Raw genomic sequence first — 22,530 nt, 5'->3', positions numbered from 1 at the left:
GAAATCCCTTTGTAACTATTCACAGTCCACTTTGCCCTTAACTATCTTCAGTAATTTTGTATCATCAGCAAACTTGACTTCCTCACTGTTTACTCCCTTTTCAGGATCATTTATGAATATGTTGAACAATATTGATCCTTGGAGGACCCTGCTATTTACCTCTCCCCACTGCGAAAACTGACCATTTATTCTCACTTATCCTTTGTTTCTTGTCTTTTAACCAGTTACTGATCCATGAAAGGACCTTCCCGGTATCTCATAACTGCTTACTTTGCTTAAGAGCTTTTTTACATGGGTCCTTGTCAAAGGCTTTCTGAAAGTCCAAGTATACTATCTCAACTGGACCTCCTTGTCCACATGCTTGTTGACACCCTCAGAGAATTCTAATAGATTGGCGAGGCATGATTTCCCTTTAGAAAAGTCACAATGACTTTCCCCCAATATATCGTGTTCATCTTTGTGTCTGATAATTCTGTTCTTGACTAGAGTTTCAGCCAGTTTGCCTGGTACTGGAGATAGGCTTTCTGGCCTGTAATTGCCAGGATCACCTCTGGAGACTTTTGAAAAAATATTGAATGAATCAGTGAAAGTGACACATTCATAGCTAATACTTTTTTGTTGCCTTGTGTGTATGAACTACTGTAGATAAAGTAAATTAGCTTACTTTGGTGAGTGTCTGTTTTCTATATATTACTTGCAGGATGAAAATAATACCCTCTACAATGCCAAATATAAAAAATAATAATCAAGTTAATAAATACTGCATTTTATAAAATGAGCCATTGAAGGAAAATCTAGAAATGTAATATGTTGCATCTAACTTTCTGCCTAAAACTGTTTTTTGTGTTATACACTAAATAGATAAAGAATCAGAGTATCAGTTATGTTGTCTTAGTGATTGGGAACACAATAGTAAGAAATAATTACTCCAGTTTCTGCCAGTGTCACTTTTATTTATTGGAATCGGTAGTGTACAATTTATCTTTTCTTGACAGCATTAAAGGTATTCCTTAGCTGGCTATTAATTTAATTTGCTTTTGTTTCTTCCTCATATTTTTCATGTAGGATGAAAGAGCACGGTACAGTAGCTTGTTTAAAAAAATGTATTTTGATGCAGAAGGTTTTTCTAAACATTTTCAGATATGAAAAAAACAATCAGTTAACATTGAAAAAAAAGAATTCATTCATTAATGCAAATGGATATCTACATTTATAACATATGAACTCAGATACCGTTTAATAATAAGTATAATTAGAAAAAAAGGTGAGCTTACTCTGCCTTCAGTGTCAGTTGTTGACTTTCACTTGACTACTGGTTGCATAAAAGGTCCCAATTTTTAAAATGGCAGTATTGTATTGAAAATATATTAATGGATTTAACAGTTCACGGGTGTTCTGTATCATATAAGTTTAATATCTGCAGATGATATTTGCTTATTCTTCCATGGTTTTACTTTACTTTATTTTCTTTAAACTGATAATGAAATGTTTAATGGATTGATTTTTATAAGTCCTCCATAGATTTCAATGGAAATTGTGAGTGCACAGCGAATCTTAAAATCAGGTTATAAGTAAACAATGGGAAGAGGAAGGGACTTAACTGAAGTTTCCTGTTGTTGTGGATGTTATGAGTTAGATGGAAAGTTAGATAAATCCATTCTCTATTTTCCTTCCCTGGTGTGTTGTTGCAGTTCCATCACCTCCAACGCCCATTGTACCATTTGTTTGCATCGAAGTGATAGGAAACTTTAAAATCTGGGACGGAGAATGTGTTTCTTGGAAAATATATATCTTATATATATATAAGCTTAAAGATACTGCCAACAATTTTAGTTTGAAAGTTAGTAAGATAAGAGAGGAATGACTGTGTAGAGGGGGGAAGTTATCTTCTGTTTAACACACTATAGTGGGACACAAGAGATCTGGATTTCAAGCCCAGCTCCACCACAAACTTTGTGTGTGACCTAAGATACATCATTTAATCTCTCTGGATCTCAGTGTGTGACGCTGGAATAAAAAAAGTGGGAAATGGGAAGAGTTAAAATATCTGAACCACTGTGTTACTCAACAAGTACTATTTAGAAAAAAAAATCCCTTTCTTTGATAGCAAGAAGTAATTTATTTTCTTTCTAATTGTCTTTATCAGATGTAGGTTCTGTGGAAGGACTTGCCTATCATAGAGCTTGGGATACTCTCTACTGGACCAGCTCTACTACATCATCTATCACAAGACATACAGTTGACCAGAAACGACAAGGGGCTTTCAACAGGGAGGCAGTAATAACAATGTCTGAAGATGATCATCCACATGTATTAGCTCTTGATGAATGCCAAAAGTATGTACCACATCTATATTACTGGTTTTTGAATGTTCAAAAGTGCTGAGCATCGAGCATCTCCCATTCGTGTAAGTGAAAACTGTGGTACTCAGCACTTTTGAAGATCAGGCAAATGCCTAAATATAGTTTCAGGAGCCAAATTTCATGCTTTTATTTTTGAAAGCATTTCCAGAAATCCTAAAATGTCTCATTTAATCCAAATAATCTTTTAGATCATGCTCAAATATTTTTGTACTATGTGTCACCAAAAACCCTTCAAGCTGATGTTTGAAAAAATAAGAAAACCTGCCTGAAATAGTTACAGTAGAACAGAAAGGATAAGTATTCTCCATTGAGCTGTTCGCTTCTGTAATATACAGTTCAAATTTCTTAAGTAAAAGCTGGAAATACAAATATTTTACAGTCTTAAAATAAAACCTCAGTTTCTTGTCTTACTAGTGTATGTGTCCATGCAAATGACCTAGTCAAAGGGCAAATGGGTGCCTAAATTTAGACTTGTAAAGGTAGAATTTTAAAAAATTGCTGTGTCTTAGGAGGACATGCACCATTGAGAGTCAAGTCTCTCTCTCTCTCTCTCTCTCTCTTTAATTGAACTTCTTTTATGGCACATTAGAACCTAAATAGCCAAACATGTCATTTCAGTCAGTAATGTAGCATAGATTCTGAAGTAACTTTATGTAAATTGGGAGGTATGTTCTTTTTGTGAAATATGCATCATCCACTAAAGTCTGTGTAAGCAGACCCCATTTGCAGTATTTCTGCATCTACTCTCCATGTAGCATGTCTCTCACAGCCTCACTACAGGGTATAAGTAACCTGGGGAGGGCCTTGTATAGATGGATTTTCCCTGGTTTAGAAAAAAACAGGTGACAGAATTGAGGATAAAAACTCAAACATTTGTGGGAAGACAAAGTCCATGCTTGCATTTGAGTCAAGGATCTGCTATAATTTGAAAATTATTGACTGTCATACTTGTTATCCTTTGTTAGAAATAATTGATTCTCATAACTTGGAGAAAGGTGCACTACTTAAAATATTATACCAAAAGAATGCCAGAGCACTCATTAAAACAGAATAAACTGAAATAATTGATTTTTATTATAATTTAATTGGAAATACTATATAAACTATAACTATATTTGAAGGTACATGTTTTTCATATTCTTAACTTATAAGTGGAATTAACATAGGAAGTAAAATAAAGACAAGGTTAGCTTACAGCTTTTTATTATTATTTTGATGTTAATACAGTTTAATGTTTTGGACTAACTGGAATGAGCAGCATCCAAGCATCATGAGAGCTACCCTTTCTGGGAAAAATGCACAGGTTATTATCAGTACTGATATCCTCACACCAAATGGACTTACCATTGATCACAGTGCAGAGAAACTCTACTTTTCAGATGGCAGCCTGGGAAAAATAGAGAGGTGTGAATATGATGGGTCACAGAGATATGTAAGTAAACAAACAAAAATATTGATATATGGAATATGTACTTTTTGGGTAGTCTCTCTAAAACAGCCAAAGTTTAGATTTACCAAATCAGGATCTTATGTATCTGCCTGTAGATTGATGAATCAGTAATTCTCCATTAGTTCTTATTCGTGAACAAAATGGCTAAATTGAATCATAGAAATATAGGACTGGAAGGGACCTCGATAAATCTAGTCCAGTCCCCTGTACTTTTAGGCAGGACTAAGTATCATCTAGACCATCTGTGACAGGTGTTTTTCTAATATGTTTTTAAAAACCTCCGATGACAGAGATTCCACAGTTCCCTAGATAATTTGTTCCCATGCTTAACTACCCTTCCAGTTCGGAAGATTTTCCTAATGTGTAACCTAAATCTCCTTTGCTGCAATTTAAGCCCATTACTTCTCATCATGTCCTCAGTGGTTAAGGAGAACAATTTATCACTCTCCTCTTTCTAACAACATTTTACATACTTGAAGACTGTTATCATGCCCCCACTTAGTCTTCTCTTCTCCAAACTAAACAAACCCAATTTTTCCAATCTTTCCTCATAGATCATGTTGTCTAGACATTTAGTCATTTTGATTGCTCTCCTCTAGACTCATCAGTGCTGAATAGAGAAGAAGAATTTTCTCATGTCTTGCTTACAACTCTCTGCTAATACATCCCAGAATGATGTCTGCTTTTTTTGCAACAGTATTACATTGTTGACTCATATTTAGTTTGTGATCCATTGTAGCCCCAGATCCTTTTCTGCAGTACTCCTTCTGAGGTAGTCCTTTCTCATTTTGTATTTGTGCTGTTGATTATTCCCTCCCTAACCCTAACCCTAATTCTAATCCTGTCCTCCAAAGTGCTTGAAACCCCTCCTAACTAGGTACCATCCACAGACTTTATAGGTGTACTCTCTGTGTCATTATCCAAATCATGTATGCATGGATTATTTTAAATTTAGGTTTTCGTGTTTCAGATTCTGTGTTTAAAAGGCATTATTTTTATATGTAAATAAAATGAAACAAGCAAAATATGCCTCTGCTAAAGCACAATGCCTGATTTCCTAAAATACAGTGCTATATATCACTTCTCATTCTGATATGTCTATTATAAGTTACAGTTAGGTTATGTAGAAAGTTGACTGTAACTTGACTCATTTGGCTGCTGCATTAAGTTGTTTTGGTTTTTTTTAGAAATATTGAGGAAAAGTCCATTTAGCTGTTTTACATTTATTGGAGATTGAAAAAAAAAATCCCTTTTCATCTCTTATGGTATTTCTGATCCAGAGAGACTTCAGAAATGAGTGGGGTGGGGGTGGTGGTGGAGGTGAAGGGAGAGATAAAAGAAAGCATACCTCCAACTAACTGTCTGGAAATAGTCACACATATTATTGTTTATTAATTAGACTATTTAGATATGCAGTATATCTATCCTATACCAGAACTTGGCCCCCTTTCAGTTTTCCTTATGCTTCTCTGGAGGTGCAAAGTATCCAGAAAGTCTGCGGGTGGAGAGAGATGGAGAAGACTCACAGAACCTAGCATACTTGTGTGTGTGGCATCACTGCACCCAGTAATCCCTGGTTGTGGGTAGACATTGGATAACCAGCATTGAGCAGAGCATTGAGAGATGTACTCTACTTTACCTCAGGAACTTGCATTTCCCATCCCAAGTTGTGCTCAGCACAGCTAGGACACAGAGCAAGATTGGGGCTCCCATGTACATAATGTTACTGTGAAAACCTTATTTTTTGCATTTTCTAAAATCTTTTGTGTTTAAATATCTCACCCTAATGTTGTATTAATGTAGGGCTCAATTTTATTACTCTTTATTACTCTTTTCCTCCATGAGCACTGGCATTAGTTTCAGTGGAACTATTAGTTGAATCAGGAACAACTCAGCATGAATAAGAGTGGGTGACCTGTCCATAGTTTATTTTTTTAGTTAGTTCTGTACCTTGTATATTATATACATTTTTTTTCTGGGATATTAAAGGTGAGCCTAGCACCACCAGAAGTGCTTGAATTGGAAAGTAAGTGTTTGTGTACCCCTCAGAAGTTATGGTATGCTCCAGCTTTTTCCAGTTTACAGCTGGCAGAAGTAGTGAGGTGTAGAGGTTTGGTATAATCACCTCTACCCTCCTCCCCATTTCCAGCACTGCCCAACATTAATGTCATATGTTTCATATGACAGCATTTATTGTAGAATTTTTAGCATTCATGAAAGTGCTACAGAACACTTTTTTTTTATTTTACTGTTAAATCTCTATAGAAATACATTTTCTTTCTAAATGTTTAACTAGGGACAATCTGCAGTCTTAATTCAGTCAAAATTTCCTCTTTTGAATTTAATTTAAATTAAGGAAGTGTGACTAACTTTTGCTTGAAATGAGAACAGCAAAGTAAACCTCAAACCAGGTCCACTTTCAGGTGGCTGAATCTGTTTGTTATTAGGCTGAATACCTGCTGGTTCAAGTTCCATTCTGATGTCTCTATGGATTGCCTGCTGAACTAGGCCACCATCTGTTTTAGCGTTACCTTTATATGAACCACTCTGATGGAAGCTAAGTTTACATTTGCCCAGGAAATTATCTCCATCATCTGTGAATAGAGTACTGTGACTTGATTATTGAGATAAATTTCTCAGTGATGGAGACATTGGACTGGACTAATATGTGGTCACTTTTGATGTAACTTTGGACATTTTGAAGGCAGACTTGACTGTTTGAGCTATAGAAAGTTGGTGCTTTGTTTCTTTTCTTTTCTTGTTTTCCCTTTTTCTGTGGTTGCATGATATGATACCACAATCTCCGATGCTGTTCTTTTCCCCAAGTGTGATCCCCATCCCTGAAGACTGGCATCCATCATGCGCACCTCGGGATCTGGAGGATGAATATGCTCCTCAGACTCATTTGTTCTTTCAGCAACCTCAACTCCTGGCTTGACACTAGGACCCTAATCCTGAATTCAGTTTGGGATTGTTCTGTAACTTTATCAGAAACCTCTGGAGATGCCTCATGTGGAATCTCACCTATTAAAATGTCTAAGCCCACTCCCAAGTGAGCTATCTGCCTTGTGGGAAGCAGGGAACTCTTCATTAGACTCACTGTAGGTTCAGCACCTCAAAATTGTGGTCCTGCTTCATCTCTAGGATTTTAATCTTCATGACATTGTTCTGCTTCTGTGGTTTGGGATCTTACTAAAATTCATGCATGAACAGGTCCAGGTGCCTCCTCTGCGACCAGGGCTTGGCTATGACTACCACCAGCATTGTGGTAAAGACTAAGTGCTTAGACTAGGTGCTTATAGCCGTCTGAATGGCAGGGTTCTATAACGGGAGTGGGACTTTCTGTATGGAAACCTTAGTAGATGACAGTGACAGAGTCATATGAAAATATGAAGAGATGAATCCGCTATATCCACTGATGAAGGAAATCTCTGAGAAATAGGAGTGATACTGTTGAAGCTAAGCACAGCACAATTTCTTCCTAATGAGGTTCTGTGAACATGCTTAGACATAGTTTTAGTTTTGAAAAGTGAAACATAGCTTTCCATTCCATATATCTTACTTGCTAATACTGAAAATTAACAAGCCTATTCATGTGTTTAACGTTTTCATCAAACTCAAAGTCATAATCTATTTTTATTACACTATTTTAAGAGAGTGTAGTCACAGTATAATACAAGTCCACACAGTTATTATTTTACTTATATAGATTAAAATATAATAAGTGGCTGGGATATTTTTATTGTATAGCATAATGTAAAACTGGGTTATGGATCTAACTTGGTATTTATATTGGTAAGGAATATCTTAATTACTTAAAAAATCTAAATATGCTTTGTATTTATTAGGGTAACATATAATAGTATTTTAATTTTTGCTTTTATTTTATATCTCATTCATATCACCAGATTGCAATGCAGAATCAGATGTAATTCCCAAATCAAGTCTGAATATTCTTTTGTGGGGTAGATAAGTATAAGGAAAGCGCTGAATGCCAATCTAGTGTTCATTCTTCACCCTTCACCCTGCATACTCACTGTGGAAACAAGCATTTCTAGTTGGGTTGCATACCAAGAAGAAGAGATAACTTAGGGATCATGGGCCCTCACCCAGAAAAAGGAAAGCATCAACTTTCTCAAATTCACAGTTTGTGCCATATGATTTCCCACAAGCTCAGACAACATATACTTTTGGTTCATTAAGCAATACTATTGGGTGAGTCTGAACAAGAACATGAAAATTAACACCAGTGGCCAGTTTGCTGTCTCTGACAGTGACTAGTACTAGCCACTCTGGAGGAGGTTCCTGGAACCCTGTAGCAGGCAATTAGGCAATAATCTGCCCACAGAAAAATTTTCCTCCTAAACCTTATTGGTTAGAGGTTGAGTTATGATCTGAAGCATGAATTCATATCCTTTCCACAATCAAGAAGTAACCAGAAGTTGAAACATCTCAGATGTAATGGAATTAATGTCCCAGGCAGAGAGAATCTTGTGCACATGTAAAAAGATTTGTGAAATAGAAGAAGCAAAGAGCACTGAGGATCATCCTGCTAGTCCTTCACTCACCCAGCAGAGATATTTTTTGGACTTGATAGAAACAGCTAAGGAACCTCCACTGCACTTGCAGAATAGACTAGATCTCCTGAAAGAGGAACTCTTTATTCATCTGGAACTGGACCACATGCAGTTAGCCTGAGTATTCAAAGAGAAATGGAAATCATGAAGGGGTTTGTGTTAGCCTCACTGATTCACTTTTGATACCCAAACAGAACTCTACCAGAAAATTATATTTATGCGGAGTACATCTGGCGATCCCAGTTACACTAAAGTTTATACAGGATGATTTGGATGGAGTCTTACAACCAAGCACCATAGAAAGATAGGTACCAGCCCTAGCAGTATTCTTTGTGTCCATACATTGTATTCCTCAACTGAGGATCTTTAGATGTCAAGGTCAATCATAATGGCTAAATTAGACAAGCCCGCAGACTGCTTTTCTAGTTGTCATTCCCTTCGAAATGCAGGGATTCAGAATTAGCACTTCTGTCTACATGAGAATCTGCTGCACTTCTTTTGAGGAAAATGTTGTCCTTAGAACTCCAGAAACATTTCTGCCCAAAGTGTGTGTGTGTGTGTGTTTGTTTTTGTTTTGTTTTTTGTTCTGTTTCATGCTTTTGAGGAGATAGCTCTCTTGTCCTTGTCTCGGTCATCAGCAGTCATTGGAAAGGTTGTGGCATAAATAGATGTTTGTAGCTCTCTAGAGCGAAATCTCCAGCATGTAGTGGACACCTGCCTATCATATTCTGTTAGTCTCATTCCATCCAAAATGCCAGGGCTACAGAGCCTCAAAGTTGCTGCAAACAAGATGTTAAAATCTTGCTACAGATGGCACAGCAAATATCAAGAAAATGTTCCCAGAGGGAATCTGGGCTCCCTCTACAAGGTCCCTAGTGGCTTTGTGAGTTGTGCTTGAGCCTCATTTGAGAAAATTTGCAGAGCAGCATCGTGATCCTCATACAGTACATTTATCAAACTCTACAGAGTATGTTTCCATTCCACTGCAGAGGCATCCTTAGGTAAGAAGGTACTGGATGAGGTAGTCCCAAAATAAATTTCTGAAAGGATACATTTTGTGTTTTATTTTTTTTCTTCTTCCCTCCCTATCTGATTACATTGCTCACTACTTCCAATGTGCCTCAGAACTGTGGGAGATGCAGGGCTGCAGAGTGAAATATTTATTAGGTAATTTCCCTTCTGCTAACAGTGTCTCCAACAAGTCTGCTACCCCAGGATGATGTTATTAAGCATGGGAAATTTATTTTGTTTTTATTCCTCAGTCAGTAATTGAGGTGGTAGGAGCAGTTTTACATGCAGTTGCATAATTATTTAGTTAGTTGCTGCTCTAATAATGTCCTGTTGAGAATTATTATTATATATAATTGAATGAGTCTTCTGGCGGGGTACACAAGGAGGCCTGGCTAAGTGCCTAGCAACAGCACTGAACCACCTCCAGTATCTGCAGAGAGGAGGCACATCCCATGTATCATAGAAGGGTGGGACAGAGTGAAAGAAGCAAGGAAATTAAATGAGTAAGAAATGTTTTGAGCTCTACTGCTGCCTCAATCATATCCTCACCCTTCAATCATCTATTTATTCACATATTTTGTACAGTGTAAAATATTAGATTATGGGTTTTCTGTGGCACAGGAAGGTCTTTGTGTTGTTTTCTTGTACAGTGCCAAGTACAATGGGACACTAATCATTGTTTGGGGGCCTTTAATAACACAGCAATATGTTGCTGACTGGTGCATTGGAATGATATGTTTATTTATTTGTACTGCTTTAGTCCCTAAAGGCCCCAGTCAGGGACTGAGGACTTGATTTGCTGAAGTTTGTACACTCTTTGGGTAGGGACTATCTCATTGACACCTCATGGGTGGACCCTTACTGGTTTCCGTATGGCTCTGTGCAAGCATGGGGGGTTTTCTGAACTGATTTATTTGCTGTATTTGGTCTTAAGCATATGACAATGGTCAAGTGGTTTCAACAAACAGACGGGGAAGTGCAAGTGCAAAATGATTGAGATTACTGTAATAAGAATCAGTCAGAGGTCTAGGAATTCCTAGACTAAAAAAATGTTCAGTTTTATGTTCCTCCATAATGGATGTGATACAGACCTTTGTATAATTGCACAAATAGATAGTTTACTGTGATTGTTCAGAAGTTTCTTCTGTTTTGAAAGATTCTACCAATAATATCTTTTAAAACAGAAGAAAATGTTTAGTAAAACTGGGTAAAGAGGAGCTATACCTAGGCAGGAAGGTCATTATTATCCACATTTTTCAGACTGCCTGTCAAGGTTCCTTCCCCACTCTGAACTCTAGGGTACAGATGTGGGGACCAGCACGAAAACCCCCTAAGCTTATTTTTACCAGCTTAGGTTAAAACTTCCCCAAGGTACAAATTATTTTACCTTTTGCCCTTTGACTTTTTTTTGCTGCCACCACCAAGCATCTAACAAATATATAATCGGGAAAGAGCCCGCTTGGAAACGTCTTTCTCCCCAAACCCTACACCCCCTTTCCTGGGGAAGGCTTGATAAAAATTCTCACCAATTTGCATAGGTTAACACAGACCCAACCCTTGGATCTTAAGAACAATGAAAAAAGCAATCAGGTTCTTAAAAGAAGAATTTTAATAGAAGAAAAAGTAAAAGAATTACCTCTGTAAAATCAGGATGGTAAATACCTTACAGGGTAATCAGATTCAAAACATAGAGAATCCCTCAAGGCAAAACCTTAAGTTACAAAAAGACACAAAAACAGGAATATCCATTCCATTCAGCACAGCTATTTTATCAGCCGTTTAAACAAAACAGAATCTAACACATATCTAGCTAGATTACTTACTAAGTTCTAAGACTCCATTCCTTTTCTGTTCCCGGCAAAAGCATCACACAGACAGAGAGAACCCTTTGTTTCTCTCCCCCACCCCCTTCAGCTTTGAAAGTATCTTGTCTCCTCATTGGTCATTTTGGTCAGGTGCCAGCGAGGTTATCCTAGCTTCTTACCGCTTTACAGGTGAAAGGGTTTTTCCTCTGGCCAGGAGGGATTTAAAGGTGTTTACCCTTCCCTTTATATTTTGACACTGCCTATCAGTGTCAGATCTGGGATTGGAACACAGCAGCTCCTGGCTCTCAGGCCATGTATATTTTAGACCTTTTTTTTGTACATGTGGATTTCTTTGCAGAAATATCATATGCATTTTTAAAAGGGCTAATCTTAGCTATTTCTTAAAAGATTTCATCTCTGGATAGACATGACAACACTATTGTTCTCCACTGACAGTTAAGCTAAAATAATCTGCAGAAAAAGATAAGAGCTCGGAGCAAAAGAACACAATATTCCTGTTATTATACAAGATATTTCAAGATGTTTTGAATTAATTGTTAAAATATATTTTTAAAAAAGTTATTAATTCTTTGTTTATTGCAATAAAAATGATAAAATAGAGCTTAGGTGTCACAATATGCTGCATCACTTAAATGTAAAGACCGAAATAATCAGTACAGAAATAACGTTGGACATTTTCCGCTCTCACAAGATAAAAATTGCAAATAACAAATGATAGCTGTGTTATTTGGAAAAAAATATTTTTAATTCATGTTCTAAAATGATCCCTTTGGGCCAGATTCTGCCACTGTTCCCAGTGTTGAATCGTACCTTGCTCAGGGTCTCGGAATTTCGAAATCTTTTTCTTCAAGTAATTTTTTTTAATTGCTTATTTGTACTTCATTTGCTTACCTAGCTATTTGATTTATATGTATGGGTGGGAAGCCACAGTTCTCTGTGTGTATATAAAGTCTGCTGCAGTTTCCACAGTATGCATCCGATGAAGTGAGCTGTAGCTCACGAAAGCTCATGCTCAAATAAATTGGTTAGTCTCTAAGGTGCCACAAGTACTCCTTTTCTTTTTGTGAATACAGACTAAGATGGCTGTTACTCTGAAAAAAGTTCACACTTTGTATACATTTCCTTATTAATGTTTATTATTTGCACTGGAGTAGTATCCAGGGGCCTCAATCAGAATAAGAGTCCTATTGTGCTAGAATTGTACAAACAAGAGCAAGTAAAAGTTTCAAAGAGCTTATAGTTTAAGGGGTGAAAAAAACCTAGTGAAACAAACAGAAGTTGAGGGTTGGATAAAAGTAATATAATAACTTGTGGTTACATGTATTAACTACATGCAGAATTAGCATGTTTTAAAGTAATTTTTTTAAAAAGTAAATATCAGTGACCCCCTGATGACCATCTGCCTTTTTACAGTTCATTTTATTTCTGCTGTTTCCCCCCCCCCATTTCATATTGTATTTCTCTCCTAACTTTTTTGTGTGTGTTCTTTCATTCCCCTGCTTTTATTCTGTCTGTGTTCTCATCCTTTTTTCTTATTTCCCAAGCATTCCTTATCTTTGATATTCCCGTCTTGGATATTCAGTTTGGCATTAATTTTAGAGGGGCCTCTTTTTAAACACAGTGTACAGAGGTGACATGAAACTGTTGATCGTGAGGGGAGCACAGTTTAAAGGTTCTGGAGGGGCACATGACAACCCCACATATCATCTCTGGATTTAGAACAGATGTTTTAAAACTCTAGGAAATGCCCCTCTAGGGGGGAACAGAGGAACATTCAGGGTGGGGATGAGTGGTGACATCAGGTGACTCAGGCCAGCCCCATGTGGTGGCCCCCTTGAGTTACAATTTTGGTTGTGCCACCCCCTAACCCAGACAGGCAGGGTGGCCTGCAGAGGTGACTCAGGGGGTGGAGGATGATGCTTAGGGTGACCAGGTGTCTGGCTTTCAACTGGAACACCCTTTTGAAAAGGGACCCTGGTGGCTCTAGTCAGAGCCAGCACCCCTAGCCCAGAGCCCTCAGCCCCTCCCACACCCTAGCCCCCTCCCACACTCTGAATCCTGCATTTATGGCCCCACTCTGGAGCCTGCACCCCCAGTTAGCGCCCTCATCCCCTCCCACACCCCAAACCCCTGCCCCAGCCCAGTGAAAGTGAGTGAGGGTGGGGGAGAGCGAGCCACCGAGGGAGGGGGATGTGGGGTCTTGGGGAAGGGACAGGGATAGGGTGTACGGTTTTGTGCCATGCGAAAGTTGGCAACCCTGGTGACGCTCCATCCTCAAACCCCACCGGGTGGGGCTGGCCTGAGGTGCCTGGCATTGTCAGTCATCCCCTCTGAACATGCCCAGGGGAGCATGCCCCACAGTTTGGAAACCTCTGATAGAAGCTGTTGCTAAATGAAAGGCAGGGCAAGTCCCACTGCAGTGCAAAGGGAGCAGTTTCTCCTGGGTACAGCCCCTGCTGTAGAAGTAAGTGAGCAGCCCCTGGGAACAGGCATGGGGTGTTCACCTCAGGACAGCCTGCAAAGCAGGGCAGTGGGAAGCAGGGCCATCCTTACCCATACACAAAGTACACAGCTGCGTAGGGCACCAGGAAATTTGGGGCACCAAATTTCCCGGTGTCCTGTGCAGCTGCGTGCTGCTCCAGCCCCTGCCCTGCCTCTTCTCCATGGCCCGGCCCCTGCTTCACCCTCGCTCTGCCGCCACTCCACCCCTTCCCCAAAGCCCCACCTTTTCCTACCCCCACCCCACCTCTTCCCACCCCTGCTGCGCCCCAGTCCCGCCTCTGAGGACTGCAACAGGGCTGGGCCTGCACTCACCAGCGGCAGGAATTGCAGCGGCCTGATCCCACCCATGCCGCCGGTGAGTGCTGGGGAGGCGGTTCCCCCCGTACCCCAGTCTAGCCCACCCCCCACAGGGGGGGCTGCGTAGGGCCCCAGAATAGCTAGGGAGGGCCCTGGTGGGAAGTGTTGGGACTCGAGCAGCAGGGAAGGAGAAGCAGGCCCATGTAGCGGTGAGTGCTGCAGCCAGGGGGCCCTGCTGCCTCCTCACTGCTGGGCGACCCTGTGATAGGTAGCCCGAGGCCTTGCCCACCCACACTGTCCTGTGAGGCAAAGTCTACAGCAGCCCCTCTGTATGGGTCCCCTTGGAACATTTAGCTTTGATAAATGGAAGGCAGAAATATGCAGTGAGGCATGACCCCGCATTTCACCACCCCAACATCGCTTGTGTCAGTGTAGTTACAAATGAATATTTGTGATACAAAACTCTGCCTTCCTCTACACACATCAGCACACTGAATGAGATAAGCAGTATACAGTATATTGTTGTGTTCTATTGACTTAGTATTGACTAGCCCACCTAACTTACTTCAAAAGAAAAAAATAAAAGTGTGTCCAGAAAATGAAAAGTGATCCTGAATTGTGCTCTGTTATCTGGACTCCTGCACTTACATGTATCCCAGTACAGGATTGGGGGTCTAACTCCCTAAAATTACATTAAATCCACCAAAGGTTAAAGGTTGAAATCTAGGAATGTTCAAGGCCTAAATGGAATAGATAGAGTTTACTAATATGTGGGCTACAAAGATTATTATTTAAATTTGAAAATCACTTGGTAACTTCTCTACAGTAGTATTTTCGGTATTGAACTGTTTACCAAAGGGATGTATTGTATGTTTTCACAGTAAAACCCTGAAGGAGAAGGGAACAAAAGGAACCAAGGAACTCTGTGAAGTGAACTTTGCAGAGTTTTCTTTGAATTCTCCTATAAAGTGTCTGCCATTAAATGAAGGTGCAGTGGGTTGGCTGCTCTGCTGTTATAGTTGTCTCCTATAACTGCTTACACTGCTCTGGAACCAAGCCTCTATGGACTCCTTTGTCCTTAAATCTATACAAACTCATTCCATTGGATGGAATGCAGAAATTGAGTGAGAAGCAACAATAACTCTCGTGTAGGTATGCACATAATGCATGAAGTGCTCTTTGGAACAGCATAAAGCAGCTAGAGTATACTGGCCAGTTCAGCTGGGTTATGGCTTCATTTCACAAGAGCAGAATGAAGTGCAGCCTGAATATACAAACCAGTTTCCCCTTCCTTTCTGTCTCCAGATTTTTTTGCCTCTTACACCCCCTCAGCATTCCCCTGCATGCACACATTCCAGTTTCTCTTTCTGTCATGTCCCCTCTATTGAATAGATACAGTGCAACAAGTACCAGTAGTTTTAAAGAGAAATATTTAGGACAAATGGTAATTTTTTGCCATTATTTTTCATAACTGAAAGTCTTTCTGTCAGGAGAAGCTGCTACATAAAACCTTCATCTGTGAGAAACTCATGTAACTTATTCAAAATAGTCACCAGGTCCCATTGTTCTCAGCACGACTTAATCTAAGGGACTGCTTCCATTAAGTAGCCTCCTTCAGAAGAGCCACTCTTTTCCATTGTTCCAAATGAGAGTGAAGCCAGGCCATCCTCAAGTAAGATGATAACCTTTGATGTCGTTAGGAAGCAGAGAAGCTCAGTGAGAGGAATGAGGACAGTGACATCTTTGCTAAGGGTAACCTGGAGCTTCAGTCCTGTTGAGAAAAATAAGAGGTGGCAGTCAGTTTGAAAGTGCTTTGTGGAATTCTCTGTAGTAGAGCATTAGTCTTCAGTCTATTCTGAAGGCTCAACTTTCAGTTATGAAAGAACAGGGAAAATAAAAAATAAACTTCAAATGGAGCCTCTGCAGACGATTTCAGTGAGTTTTAACTATATAAGAAGTTTGAAGAGATGTATTATTCAGTTACTGAGATCATTAGGGACAAATAAATGTCCTGTGATTTTTTTTAAAGGACTCATTTTAAAGTTATTTATTTAAAGTGAATTCTTAAACTTAACAGAGTTACTTGTAAATGATCAAAAATTCATTCCATGCTCAAAATCAATAGTGTAAATTTCTGGAAAATACAATGTATTTTTCATAGATAACAGGTTGAATCCCTGCTTTAACTGCAAAACTTAACCTAGTCTTAAATATAGAGCTTCCTAACATGACTTGGGTATGTCTAGGTTATACTGGAAACTGCTGTTGTTCAAATTATTTCACTTGCTTTTTTTAAACACATTAATAAAATACAAGCTATTTTTATACTGTGCTGCTTGCAATAAATGCCGCTCTGAGCATGTTCTTGAACAACTGTCATTATTTCTTTGTTATCCTTTCTTACAGCTGCCAAAATTGTAAATGTTAATGATTCAGCTTTAATTAACTGAAATGAATCTTCACCAGATAAACATAATACCTAATAGATGGAAAGTGATGGTGTTTCATTCATTCACAGATAATAATTTAATAACTTATTGACACTCTCAGCACTTTGAGTTAGATATTTTTCAGAAGTTAACCAAACGTATCATACTTACACTTTATTATTATGAGCTCTTACATTGTTGTATACCTATCATTACCATAATTTTTAAAAACACAGATGTGATGGGTGAGGGCACTTGGTAACTCACTCAAAGTACAGCCCCACAGGCATAATTAAGATAGCAAATGTTTTATCTTGACCATAATTATTTTACTTTATGGGAAATAATGTTTGATAGATTGGATGAGCTAAATGTCTTTTCCATATCTAACTTCTGTGATTTTGCAAATAGTTTCTAAGATATACAATTTTTAAATTAGAAATTATTTTACATGAGTATCAAAAGCCCTCCCAAAGGAGAAGAAAAGTAATATAGATAATAAGAAAATTATAATGATATGAAAATGAAGGGTAGGTATGACATTTAGCAATAACATTCAATTATGTGTGAAATAGTTTAATTAGATAAGTTATTTTAGGGAAAGCAGGTAAGTGATGTCTGTATTTAGATTTCCTTACACTTTCCATTTTAAAAGATTCTGCAGTCTTTATTATTTGTTTTAGAAGATCTTCCACCTCTGTTGTTTTCAGTATGCCTTTGCAGAGAGAAAGCCCTGAGGCAAATGAGGTGGCTTTTCTTTCCCCTGTGAAATTCCGTTCAGGTTTGGCTGGGATATTCACTAAGGCTACAGCTACACTGCAAAGTTAAGTCGACGTAAGTTACGGCGATGCAGCCTTATGGACAGTTTGTTCCAGATCCTAACTATTGGGGAGACTTACTGGACCCTGTCTCAAGAATTTTTCAATAGTCCACAGCCAATTGACTGGATGGTGAAGCTCAAGCTATGAAGGATCTGGTTGCAATGGTCTCTTCACGTCGGATTGCCCCTGGTTCTGTCAGCAGCGCACCCCATATTACCTGGTACATTCTCTGAGGAAGAAGAGGAATTGGTTCCTCTCTTGAAATAACAACGGATTCAGAACTGGAGCCAGAAATGCCTTCTGATGAAAACGTGGGCATTATTTCTGCTTTATCTCCTTCAAGGGATGCATTACAATTCTGTCAGTTGGTGGATCAAATGGCATCTACTTTGAACTTATCTTCTGTTGCTTTAGAAGAAGAAACATCACATCCAGTATTTGACATCTTAGGAGACTGTTGAAGTAGGAGTCTTTATCTTTACCTATTTTGGACGGACTTTTGCAACATGCTAAAGCAGTTTGCACTTCTCCTGCTTCCTGCCTTCACCTGTAAGAAAGTAGAAAAACCGTATCAGCTCCCACATGAAGGGTGGTTATATTTTCATACTGCCCCACTTCATTCTTTGGTGGTTGCAGCAGGAAGTAACAGATCTAGATCTGCTCAAGCCCATTCAAGTCCGGCTGATAGAGAATGAAAGAAGCTGGATTCCCATTGGAGGAAAGTTCTCTCTTTTTTGTTATTGGGTATTAAAGCCAGTTACTAGTTGTATTGTCCTGATACCAGTTTCATCTGTGGGGAAAAAATGGCTACGTTTGTTCAAGACTTATAGGATGGTCAGAGGAGACTTGCCAATTCAATCATCACAGAAGGTCAGAACATGGCGAAACATGACCTTGGGGCTTCTTTTGATGCTTCTGACTCAATGGCCAGGGCATCTATTGTCATCCTTAGAAGACATGCATGATTAAGATCTTCTTTGTTGGCTATGAATGCTAGATTTAAAGTTGAAGAACTCTGTTTTCAGGGCAATGGTTTTTTTAGTAACAAACCAGATGATTTTTTTTGAGAAATTAAAGGAGACCAGATCTACCGCTTGATCACTTGATTTATATTTTTCTTCTAAAATGAAACCATCTATTTCTCTTTTTTCTATCCAAGGCAATTTTACCCACTATCTTCATATTTCTTGACTCATAGTTGGCAGCAACTACAACTCCAACAGCCAACTTATTCTCAGTCTCAATATTTGTAGTAGACTAAATTAAAAATAATCTGTGTTCTCATCATCTTCTTTGAATACATGGTTTCAAATTTGATATGTGGGTCCAGAGTTGTGGACCAGCTTGCAAAATTCCTTCCTATCTTTTGTTTGGAGACAGGATTCCCTATTTTGTCAGCAGTCTTGTAACATCAGGGAAATGGATCCTAGAAATAATGGAAAAGTGTGATACAATACAGTTCCAAACACTGCTTCCTATCCTTCCCATTTCAGGGAACAATCTCATGAAGTTGTTCTTCTGTCATAAGTTCACAAATTGCTTCTAATAGGAGCTGTAGAGGAAGTTCCTGAAAATGTACGGGGTCAAGGTTTTATTAAAGATATTTTTTCTTCAGAATATATGGGAAGGTGGGGGTTCCATCCAATTTTAGATTTAAGAAAGTTGAACATGTTCATCTAGAAGTTTCCGATTTGAATATTAACTCTAGCCTCCATCATTCCCTCCTCACAAGCATGGATTAGTTCTCAACTCTTGATTAAAAGGGTGCATATTTGTACTTGGCCAAATCATCAGAAGTACCTGTTTTCATGGTGAGATAGGGACATTTTCAATACAAGTTCCCAATATTCGGGCTTTCTACAGCACAAAAGTGTATTTACAAAGTGCCTTTCTGTGGTAGTGGCACATCTCAGAAAACATGGTATTGTTGTTTACCCGTACTTAGACAACTGGCTGCTGAAGTCAACCTCACATGAGGATATGTTGACTCACATTCAGTTTATAACTTCCCTTGTTATAGATGTAGGACTTCTTGTAAATGTCAAGAAATCAAATCTCTGCCCAACTTAGAGAATCCTCTTTATAGGATTGGTACTGCTTAGAAGCAGGAAGGGATTTCCTTCCAGAGGAAAGATTTCTGAACATCGTGTGATCTATTTTGGAGATTAATCCTTATTAAACACAGACATTAATATTCTTTTTAGATCTAATGGGTCTCATTGGAGTGAATTTATCACTCCCTTTGCTCATCTCAGAAGGAGGCCAATGCAACTTTGCTTGGTTTAACATTGGTTGGCTTAAACCTAACCTGGATAATCTTCACATGCTAATCAGTGAGACGGGGTTGGGACTCACCACCGCAGTGCCTCCTGCTGTTCACTCTGGGAATTAGCTCAGTTCACATGGAGTGCCCTCTGCCAGTGGTGTCCCATCTGTCTCTTGCCATAGATTGGCATCTCGACCCACATTGCTCCCAGCTTGCAGCATCCTCTTCAGGACACTGCCCTCCGGCAGTGCCCACTGCTCCAGTCTCACCCCCTTCTGGGGGTTTTGGGGTTGTCAGCTGTCCTTCTCTTTGCCCCAGCCACAATGGCCAACCACAACCCAAAGTCTCACCCCTTTTGGCAGGGGTCTGGTGCAGTCCGTCATGGCCAGTCCTAATGGCCAAGTGGAAGTGCAAGGGGGAAGAGGGGGACCCAGGCCCGCCCTCTTCTCTGGATCCCGACCCAGGGACCCTTTGGCGGCAGTCTTCCTGCCTTCCCTCCTTCTCTCCCTTTGTCCGTCTCTCTCCCTGGGCCATTTCCCCTTTGGCCCCTTTGCACCGGCTAGGCCCTTTTTCTCAGGGCCTGCAGCCCAGCAAATACCGGGCGGGAGTTCCCTTCTGCTCCCCCGCCTGCCCAGCACTGTGCTGCACTGTCCCTGGTGCTAGTCTCCTTACACAGGAGGAGACAGACCTTCACCCTCTGAAAGCCTGGGAGAGGCTGCCTGCTCCCTTCCTGGGCAGCCTTTATATAGGGCCTAGCCTAGCCCTGATTGGCTAGCTGTAATACTGGCCCTGATTGACTCTCTAGCAGGCCCTCCCTGATTGGCTGCCGCCTTGCGCAGCCGCTCTGGCCTGTTGTAGCCCAATCTGGCATGGGGGTGGGGCACCGCCCCACCACAATCAGCATGCTACAGAACACTGTAGAATCTTTGATTTGGTGGACAAACAGAGCGAACGTTCTGAAAAGAGTTTTTTTCCCTCATCATTGGTCACAATAATCTCCAATGCATTGAACAATGGAGGGGAGCTCACCTGGGGTCTCTGTCAGTTCAGTGTCACTGGACATTGCAGGAAAATAATCTACACATAAATGTATTGGAATAGAGGATGATTAGCCTGGGTCTCAAATATTTCTTCTTCTTATAAATGGGAAAGTTGTGTTAGTAGTGATGAACAACACAGTGGCTATGAGTTATGTCAACAAGCAGGGACATGCTCTGTTGTGTGCTGAGGTAACCAGTTTATGGGGTTGGTGCTATACAACATCTATCCAGTGGCTCTGCCTTTAGCAGTGGAAAGCAGTGTGTTCGCAGATCAACTCAGCAGGGACAACTGTGAGATCCATGAATGGCCATTGAAGGATTAGGTGATTCAAGAGATCTTCTCCAGTTGAGATCAGCTGTCATGGACTTGTTTGCAACCAGGATCAACAAAAACTGTTGGGAGCAGGAAACAACAGATGGTCCATGTCAGACATTTTCCTAATGCATTGGGAAGAGGGCCTTCTGTATGCACCCCCCCGCTTTCCATTCATTCATAAGGTGGTGAGGAAGATAAGACAGATGAGATGAGGTTGATCCTGGTTACAACAGCCTGGTCCAGAAATCAATGGTATATGAACCTGATTCAGCTGTCAGAGGGGCTGAATAAACTGTTTTCCTTGTCTCTAGACTGGTTCTCTCAGCACCACGGCTTTGTCCGTATCCCCAGTCTCTTCATCTGATGGCCTGTTGAACAATCATGTTCTTTATTGGTTCACAATGTATTGCTTAACTCTGTGAACAGTTTGAGGAAATATTATAATTTGAAATGGACTAGATTTGTCTCTTGGATGCAGGGAAAATCTGAGTAATCAGTTTCTGCTTCTATTCCTTGTGTTTTGGAATACTTGGTGTGTGTAAATTCTGAGAGGTTATCTAATTCCTCTCTAAAAGTTTACTTGGTGGTTCTCTCAGCTTATCATGTCTTGATTGATGATAGATCATTTTTTGTGCATGATAGAGTTTAAAGGTTTCTGAAGGGTTATCTAACAAGTATTCCCCCCAACCCCCTTAAGAGACCAGGTTCAAGCATAGGATCTTAATTTGGTTTTATCTATGCTTATGAAGCTTCTTTTTGAACTGTTGTCAGAGTGTTCTTGATTTTATTTATTAAGACAGATTTTTTTTGCTATTTCGTCAGTGAGGAGGGTGAGTGAATTTCATTCATGATGGCAGACTTGTCTTTTTTACTATTTTTCATAAAGATGACATGATTCTTAGACGTGATCCCAGATTTTTACCAAAACTACTATCTGAATTTTACATTGATCAGTCAATGAATTTACCAGTGTTCTTTCTAAAGTTATATATGTTGTTAAAGAGAAATCATACATACTTTAGATAGTATAAGGATTCTAGCATATTATTTCATTACAGCTACAGATTTTAGGAAGTCTGCTAGGTTATTTATTTCTCCTGCTAGGAATGATATTGGTTATCACGTATCTTCTCAAACTATTTTCAGAGGGGTAAAGCAATATATTATTGACTATTACAAGTTAGCAGCAGTTCCTCTGCCTACTGGAATCAGATCTTCTTGCACTAGCACATAGCATATTTTGCTTGTCTTAAACATGTTCCCATTGAGGAAATCTGTAAAGCTGCTACTTGGAAGTCAGCTCATATGTTTACGAAACGTTATGCTTTGAATTTGGTTTCTACAGTAGATGCTAAGTTTAGCAGAGTTGTGCTTCAGCTGTTGTTTAATTAGGACTCTGTTCCAACCTCCCAGAGTTTCAACACTGCTAGCCAAACTATCTATAACAGGGGATATGCAGAACCACTCAAAGAAGAAATGAGGGCCGCTTGCTTGTAACCTGAGTTCTTCAAGATGACTCTGCATACTCACACTTTCTGTCCCCCTTCCCCTCTTTCTGGGAGTCCTACCTTAGTTTTCTCTGGGTCAGCAGTGTATGGAACAGAAGAATAGAAGGAGCTGTGCCCCCTTACT

General features: G+C 39.6%; 1 protein-coding gene across 1 annotated transcript in view; it reads left to right on the top strand.

Annotated features, from left to right (window-relative positions):
* The window catches only part of LRP1B (LDL receptor related protein 1B), a gene marked incomplete at its 5' end in the record, with an annotated part of 885,246 nt that overhangs the window by 550,684 nt on the left and 312,032 nt on the right, over nucleotides 1-22,530 (top strand). The window contains 2 exons of the mRNA XM_084642729.1: nucleotides 2,147-2,336; nucleotides 3,591-3,795. Of these exons, the coding sequence (XP_084498855.1) occupies nucleotides 2,147-2,336; nucleotides 3,591-3,795 (395 nt within the window). The remainder of the gene's footprint in view (nucleotides 1-2,146; nucleotides 2,337-3,590; nucleotides 3,796-22,530) is intronic.

The sequence above is a fragment of the Lepidochelys olivacea genome (assembly GCF_965140295.1).
Source record: "Lepidochelys olivacea isolate rLepOli2 genome assembly, chromosome: 11".
NCBI lineage: Eukaryota > Metazoa > Chordata > Testudines > Cheloniidae > Lepidochelys > Lepidochelys olivacea.
This window is presented reverse-complemented; position numbering and strand designations above follow the sequence as displayed.